At 60.5% G+C, this 7754-nt stretch overlaps 1 protein-coding gene and 1 long non-coding RNA gene across 8 annotated transcripts in view; one reads left to right on the top strand and one right to left on the bottom strand.

The window, feature by feature from the left end:
* Window positions 1-7061, top strand: part of ARHGEF7 (Rho guanine nucleotide exchange factor 7) — a 70872-nt gene extending 63811 nt beyond the window's left edge. For all 7 annotated transcript variants that reach the window (XM_029936431.1, XM_029936430.1, XM_029936432.1 and 4 more), the window contains 3 exons: window positions 3515-3614; window positions 3816-3870; window positions 4857-7061. In XM_029936431.1, coding sequence (XP_029792291.1) covers window positions 3515-3614; window positions 3816-3870; window positions 4857-4979 — 278 coding nt within the window. In that variant the 3' untranslated portion in view covers window positions 4980-7061. The remainder of the gene's footprint in view (window positions 1-3514; window positions 3615-3815; window positions 3871-4856) is intronic.
* Window positions 1-7754, bottom strand: part of LOC115289307 — a 12194-nt gene that overhangs the window by 1144 nt on the left and 3296 nt on the right. The gene's annotated exons all lie outside the window — the stretch shown is intronic.

The following is a 7754-nucleotide window of genomic DNA, read 5'->3' as shown; positions in this document are numbered from 1 at the left end:
TGGATTGGTGCTGAGTGTCGATTGTCGTTTCATCGTCCTCACGCCCGTACCGGCCGGCGGGAAAGCCCGCCGGCGCTCGCGAGCATGTACGTGCAGAGGCAGACGGGGCTGGAGGCAGGCGGCCGCCACTCGCGCCGTGGGTGCCGTGGCACGGAGGCCTGTGATGCTTTGCACTCTGGTGATTTTGGGGAGTGCTGAATTAGAGGAGGGTATTTCTACTGCAGACCTGACAACCTTCAGAGTGCTGCTGTGCCCTGCAGACCTTTCCAGAAAGGGACATAGTCAGCAGTTTCCAAAATGACGTGGCAGAAACCCTGGTTTAGCGGGTGGGGGAGAGGCTGCCAAGTGTCCCCCTAACCTGAGACGGCACTTGGAGGCTAGGAGAGGAAGCAGGGGACCCCACGCCGTTGACACAGAGCTCTCTCTGGGGGGCCCCCCTCACTGACGGGTGCTGGACGGCTCCCCCGAGGAGCCCGGACCTCCGTCTGCGGCTCGTGTTGGGCACAGGACCTCGTGCGGCCACCCGTGTGTGGGGCGGAGGGGAGAGGCTCCTCCGCTCCGGCCGGGGCACACGTCACCCCCGGGGGCCTGGCCGGCGTCATCACATGGACGGGGACCACACGCAGTCAGCGCTGTGCCCGTACCCCGGGTCACCTCCGGGGGACACGCCGTTTGGGAAACGCAGACCTCGAATGTGCTGCAGCCATCCTCTCGGCCCCCGAGAGGGTTTTAAATAAAGTGACAGAACATTCTTCGCAAGTTGTTGTTTTTCCAGACTAAGTAATTCAGGGAAGACGTGTTGTGATGTATCTAAAGATACTCCAGTAACCTTTAGATACCGGATGTTACATCTACTTGTAACCTCTGGCTATTTCTGTAGACCAAACTTAGTTCGAAACCTGGCAGGAGAATAGGGTCGTTTAACTTCCGGGAAGACGAAATGCTCTGTCCCCTTCGAGAAGGGCTGCGTGGAGGCCAGGCAGGCTGGCCGCACCCCTGGGTTTCCCTGCAGGCCATTAGGGAGTCTTCATCTGTGCGCCCCGGCTCACTGTCAGATCCGCGCGTGGCATTTTCCACACTAGCATCTTTCAGGAATCAAGCAGTGGGTACGTTCTGCCTAGAACACATTCTCAAATGTAATCAAGTCTGTGTGCCTTCGGCATATTTCCAAAAATAACCATCCCGTACGTGTGAATCTGGTCCCGGTTCTTACGCGCGTGGTCCTCCGGCGTAGTCACGTCACACAACGGGAGGCGGGGTTGGCCTGTGCTCACGCGGATGGGCCAGTGTCTGCGCTCGGACCCGAATTCTGTGACCTAGTCCTTGTTTGTCCTGCTGTTTGAACCTCGCGGGAGCGGCTGCCCAGGAAGCCGGGAGACGAAAACGTGCCTGGAGAGAAACCTGTGCAGGTCGGTCTGCCCGGAGCGCCGCCGCACAGACTCCGCACCGTGTGTCACCAGCTAACGCACGCGAGGGAGCAGGTGGATCTCGTGGGATCAGGACACAGAGCAGGCGGCGTGGGGACGCTCGGCAGGCGACCGAGTGGTCCGGTGACGTCTCCTCACAGCGAAATTCACTGAAGCCATCGGTTTTCCACGCGCGTGGTACGCACCCTCCGATTTTATGAACTTTTCTGTTTCTGTGGGGAAAGCAGCCCCCGAGCGAGCCTCCCGGTGCCCACGTGCGTTCTGCTGCAGCCGCGTCCCCAGTGCGGGATGTCACACTGCCTTCGGAATCCGCCCTGCCGCTCGGCTTCCGTGGGGCCCGGAAGAGACGCCCGCGTTTCCTCGCAGAGCCGTGGTGCCGCGAGCAGGCCACACTCCAGGAGGTGACTGTCGTCAGGGTGGCCGTGTCCTGAGCAGGGAGACCCTCTCGGGGGCCGCGTCTGCAAGCGGGTAACTCCCCTGCAGTGGGGAGCTGTGAGGAGGAGGGGTGCGGCCCCGCCAGGGCTGCGAGGCCGTGCCCGCGTTCCCTGCCTCTGGCTGGAGTACTGGCGGCCTCACCCTTTACCGGTAAAGGACAGGCGTGCGTGTCGAGCTCGTGCCGTGTGACCCAGAACGGGGCCTGCCTGCCTGGAGCTCAGCCTTCCCGAGCTTGCGCTGACCGGGGAAGAGGTCCGCGTCCCAGTTCAGTTCCGCTCCTGCCGGCACGGCGTCACGGTGCCCTTCCCAGTGTGCGCGGTGGGGACTGAGGTTCCGAGGGGGACAGGGAGGGTCCAGGCCGAGGCCCCGTGGCCGGCAAGCCCCCGGATGGCAGGGGCGTGCCGTGCGTGTCCTTGGCCGCAAGCTCTGACGGCAGCCATCCCCCCTCGGAGGAGCGCACCCTGATGCGGAGATGCTGCCGGACCCGCTCGCCTGGGTGTCCTGCTGAGCGTCCCCTGACGGAGGGCGTGCAGCCAGGGTCCTCGGCCCCACGGACTTGTGGGAAGCTGGCCCGGGGAGAGAGAGGCAGAGACCCTGTGAGCACGGGAGGGACAGAGAGAGGGAGCGAGAGAGTTCCAAGCAGGCTCCACGCCGTCAGCCCAGGGCTCGAACCCACTGAGCCGAAACCAGGAGTCGGCCGCTCAACCACGGAGCCTGCCGGGCACCCCCGATGTTTTCTTTTTAATGAAGAAATTTTGCAGGTGCTCGTGTTCTGTGTTTTTTCCTCAAATTTGTACCTGGCATTTGTCAAGAATACAAATGTCACCGTGCTATATGTAGGAAAATACTCTCTCAAGACTCTCTTTCTGCGCCCTAAAGATTCGAGTCTCCGTCCTTTCCTGTTGAAAAGCCGGGTGGCCCAGTTTCTCGCGCGCCTGTTTGGGCCACGCGTGCGTCGAGACGGGCCGGGTCCGGCTGCAGGGCTGGGCGGTGGTCGCGAGGCTCCAGCCGCCCCCCAGCGTCGTCTGTGATTTACCGTCTTTTGTTTGGAAAAGTGTCTGTGTCCCAGGGAACGGAGGGTAAGGTTTTCATGCGAGAAGTAATAAATCTCACTTTTCCAAACCATGTGCCCTGATCCTTATTTTTAACTGCCGCTGTGGAATTAAACGTTTCGCCAGTTATTTGCACTTATAAACACCCTGTGTACATGTGCCACCGTCTGGTCCGTCTTTCTAGAGTGCCCAGAATGAGGTGGCTCACAGTTGGGTTGATTTGGATATTCCCCTCAATTTTTTGGGTATTTATTCCAAAACGTCCAGCGCACTGTGGCCAGAACCTTTAACTTACTGCCTGTGGAAGATGTCGGGACCTAAAAGACCCGCAGTCCTGATTCAGGAACTGAGGCTCAGTAAATCGCCGGAAGGCTCCTGCTGCTTTCCTCTACGACGAGTTGGGCATGAGGAGGACGGGGCTCGCTAGACAGAGGCGGAGACGATTGGCAGAACTCGCCCTTCCCTATTTTATGTAGGATTTTTAACGTACGGTCCCGGCTCTCACGTTAACGTTTGCGTAGAGTGGTAGAGTCAGGAGCCGAGCTCTGCCGCGGCGTTCACCTGTGGGCCTTGCTTTTGTTCTTGTGTTTTAACATCTAGGTTCACGCAAAGAATCTGCTCCCCAAGTTCTGCTTCCAGAGGAAGAGAAAATCATAGTTGAAGAAACTAAGAGTAACGGTCAGACAGTGATAGAAGAAAAGTGAGTGGCGTTGCAGCCTCTCTCAGTGGGCGCGGGCGTGGGGCGGGCCGGGCGGCCGGAGCCCAGGACAGCTGAGGGCCGGCCCTCCGGGGCCTCGGCACACTGGCCTCGGCTTTGAGCGGCCGCTGTGAGGCGCGGACGTGGGGGCTTTCTGGGGCGGCAGGGCCCCGCGCCCGGGGCTCATCCCGTCCTCTGTTTCAGGAGTCTCGTGGACACGGTCTACGCGTTAAAGGACGAAGTGCAGGAGTTAAGGCAGGTGAGTCGCAGCAGCCTGTTAGTCTCCGTGAGGGAGGGAAGGAGGAAAACACGTGAAACTTGGGGCCGCTGGTCCGAGCGCAGAGCAGCAGGGGGAGCGCCTTCTCGTGGCACTCCAGAGGTCAGTGTGGTCCTCTGTGCCCGGCGCAGACCAGGGAAAAGGACTCCGTAAGCATTTCTTTCAACGCTTGTTTATTTTGAGAGAGAGCAGGAGGGGGCCAGCGGGAGGAGGGAAGAGAGCCACACGGTCAGCAGTGAGCCTGACGCACAGCTCGAACCCACAGACCCTGAGATCATGACCTGAGCTGAAGTCGGATGCCCAGCCGACTGAGCCCCCGGGCGCCCCAGGAGATGGATTCTTAAAGCGGCCTGTTTAAATTTTTTACTGTACAGTTTCCATCATAAGTGGTCTCAACTTCTGTTGGAATAATCATTGAAAATACCTAAAGTTCCTGCTGTGATTGTTCTTTGTCATTTGCTGGTGTAACTCGTGGTCCTTGTTCTTAAGAAGTCAGGCGAACTTGGCTGAGTGAGCATGTTTCGTGTACTTGTGGTCTCTGGGGGCCCGGCGAGCCCTGCGCATGGGTGGGGGCCGGGGTGCGGCTCCCGGGGGCTGCTGCTCCCACCTCGGGGGGAGGCTGGGCAGCGGGTCCCTCTGCACGCATCGGGAGTGGTGGGGTCAGGGCGCGGAGCGGACCCTGCCCGCTGCCTCTGTTGTTCTAATGAAAGTGGCACAATCACGACAGACATGGGCTCCCCGTGTTACTTTTGGCCGTTGTCCTGCAGTCTGTGGGGTGGGGGTCTCTCTGATGGCTGGTTCGGAACGTTCTGCCCCCTGCCGTGGATCTGGGCCCCCAGGAGGTCTGTGCCGGCGCTTGAATGGTCCTGGGGAGCCTGCTGGATTCCAGCCCGGGACGGCTCGGGGCAGAGCACAGTCCTCCTGTGTGCCCCGGTCGGTCAGCCTCCTGTGGCCTGCTTCGCTTACAGGATAACAAGAAGATGAAGAAATCTCTGGAGGAAGAGCAGAGAGCCCGCAAGGACCTGGAGAAGCTGGTGCGGAAAGTCCTGAAGAACATGAACGACCCGGCTTGGGACGAGACCAACCTCTGAGGAGCCGTCCTGGCCTCCGCCCCGAGACCAGCGAGCGGCCCGGGCCCGACGGCAGCCACGCGGGGCTGGACAGAAGCCGTCCTGCCGCCTCTGCATGGGAGCTCCGGAGTTGGCCAGAGACGGTCACGCTGTCCCTGCAGACCCCACACGTGAGGTGTAGACCCCGAGGGCAGAGCTGCAGTACTTTTACTCTGTTAACATCTCAGTTACCTCATTTTGCAATAAGTGCAGTGACTCCGAATCCTGGTGTTTCAGGCTTTTATTGAGTATGTACGATTACACTTGTTTCTTGTAAATACGCCCATTTTGAATGCACATCCGTGGGGGTCCCAGTCCGGGCTAGAATTCCCCGGAACTCCCCTCCCACTAACCGTCCTGGTCCCGTGAACACCGCGGTGTGCCCATGGAAAGCGGGGGCGCGAGGGTGCCGGGTCGCCCTGCCGGGCCCTGGCTCGCTCTCCTCTCGCCCCCGCGCGCTCTAAGAAGCCCCCACTTTGGCAGGCCTGAGTAGTGAACCGTGTTTGCGTCTGCAAAGATACTTCAGAGCCCACGGAAGTCTCCTGTTGAAGCAGTATTGTGGCCCTGGCGTGCGGTGGACCGAGGGGGGGAGGCCCCGGAGGTGCCCGCGCGCCCGCCCCGGGAGCGCAGAGCGCCATGGGCTGGTCCAGTGACGCGGCCGGGCCCCGCGAGGAAGCGTCCCGACAGCCTGTAAATACTCGGTACTGTCTATCACGTGTCCGGAGGCCGCCGGGGCTGACGGCGCGGCGGTGGGGGCGCCCCGTCAGGCCGCTCCGAGCTCTGTCACCAGCAGCATGCAAGAAGCCTCCAGTGCTCACTGGGAAAGAAATGGTTCCCGCTTTCAGTGAGAATAAAGCAATATAAATCCCGCCGAAGGCGATCGGAGTGTGAATGTGGTCCGTCTCCCCCCCCCGCCGTGCCTCCACAGCAGAGGAGCCCGGAAGCCTGCGGCCCGCAGCGCCCTGGCCCCTCTGGGCCATGGAGGCAGGACGCCCGCGTCGCGGGGACCGCTCTCTGCTCCCGCTTCAGGAGGTCGGTTTTAAATCGAGAGAAACCTTTCCACAGAGTCAGTGTTAGGTCTTTCAAAACAGAAGCAGTGTCTCTGTGCTTCTGCACTTCTCAGAAATACCCACGTGGCCTCGAGATCTACGGGCCAAGCCGCCCTGTGAGGCCATCGGGGTCTGCTGGGGCCTTCGAACGGCGTGGCTTTGGGACCCGGCGCTCTGCTCCCGCAGGCCCTTGCTGAGCACCATGCCTCCCCGCCACCCCCTGCCGCCTGCGCTGGGCCCTCCTGGCCGCGTGCCCCGCAGGTGTGTCTGGGGCACTGACCTGCCCGCGCGGGGCCTTCCAGTGGAGTTGCCAGCTTCCTGCACTTGGCGTGTTTGTGTTTGTTAGTGCGGGACTAGCGGGGGGCCTTGTTTGGTAAACCCTGTTTTATAGTCTTCGGTGATGCAGACCTCGCGCCGGAAGACACGCTGGAATTGGCCCAGGTGCGCAGCCTTGAACTCAGGGACAGCCTCCGTCCCCTGCTCTCCCCACCGGCCTTTGACGGGTGCTGTCACCCAGGACTGAAGCCTTGAGCGACGACACTTGTTTCTTCCCCGTCCCTGCTCTAAGGGGGGAGGGGGGACGTGTTCCCTCCTCTTCCTGCAGATCCAGGGGTTAACTCCTTAGGGAGCAGAGAAGACGCTTCCGAGAGCAGTTCTTTCTACAAACCTTCCCTGTTATAAACGGGTTGCTTATGCTTCTCTGACCTTCCAAGGGGCTGGGGCTTGGCTGGGAGGATTAAAGGGTCCTGTTTGCCCCAAGGACAGGGACGTGGCGCACCTGCGGGGCTGCACGACGTGGAGATGTGGGTCAGGGGTGCTCTCGGTGCGCCTCGCCAGGTGCCTGGATGTGGGGCGCCCCTGGCGTGTGCGCTGCCCCCCCGCCCCGCTTCTCCAGGGCTCAGAGCACCCCTGGTGACAGCTGTGGGGCCATGTCCTGTAAATGTGCCAGCGTCCTGGCAGTGACTATCCCTGCTACACCGTTGTAACTATTAAAGTGACTTAACTTACGACATCACTTTATCTTCCACGATGTGGTGTTTTGTGTTGTTTTGTCTTTTGGTGCGTGTTACCTTTATGCTTTTTTCTGACTTAAATGTTTTAATTTATTTGAGACAGAGACCAGATGAGCAGGGCAGGGGCAGAGAGAGAGAGAGTCCCAGGCAGGCCCCACACTTTCAATCCAGAGCCCAACACCGGCTCGAACTTGCAAACTGCGAGATCATGACCAGAGCCGAAATCAGGAGTTCAGTACCTAATCGACTGACCCAAGCGCCCCTCTTCTGACTTAAATTAAGAAAAATTCTGGTGTAAATTTTTGAGGTTGGAAAAATCACGTTTGCCTTAAGGTCTGTGATTTGGGAATATTTGACGCGAAGTCCCATTAGGAAGAGGTGGTGGGGGAGGCGGGGGAGGGAAGCTGGCACCGCTAGGCATGGCCCTTCTGTCTGTAGGGGGAGGACTTCACGTCCTGGAAGATGCTTGGTGACCCCTCGTGGGTGGGACAGCGGAAGCTCTGTCCCAGGGTTCCTGCGGGGCCCGCACACGGGTGGCCTGTGACAAGAGCGGCAGAAGCGAGCCCCTCGCGTGTTTGTGGGCAGCCCAGCCCCGCCCCGCCCGGACGCTCCCTCCCGGCGGCCGCCCGGGGCCGGGTTCTGGGCAGACGCAGGCGCGCTGCGAGCAGGTGGAACGCCCTTCCTTCCCCGAGCTC

This window comes from Suricata suricatta, chromosome 4 (genome assembly GCF_006229205.1).
Source record: "Suricata suricatta isolate VVHF042 chromosome 4, meerkat_22Aug2017_6uvM2_HiC, whole genome shotgun sequence".
Taxonomy (NCBI): domain Eukaryota; kingdom Metazoa; phylum Chordata; class Mammalia; order Carnivora; family Herpestidae; genus Suricata; species Suricata suricatta.
The sequence above is the reverse complement of the archived record's forward strand: the minus strand, read 5'-3'. Positions and strand labels throughout refer to the sequence as shown.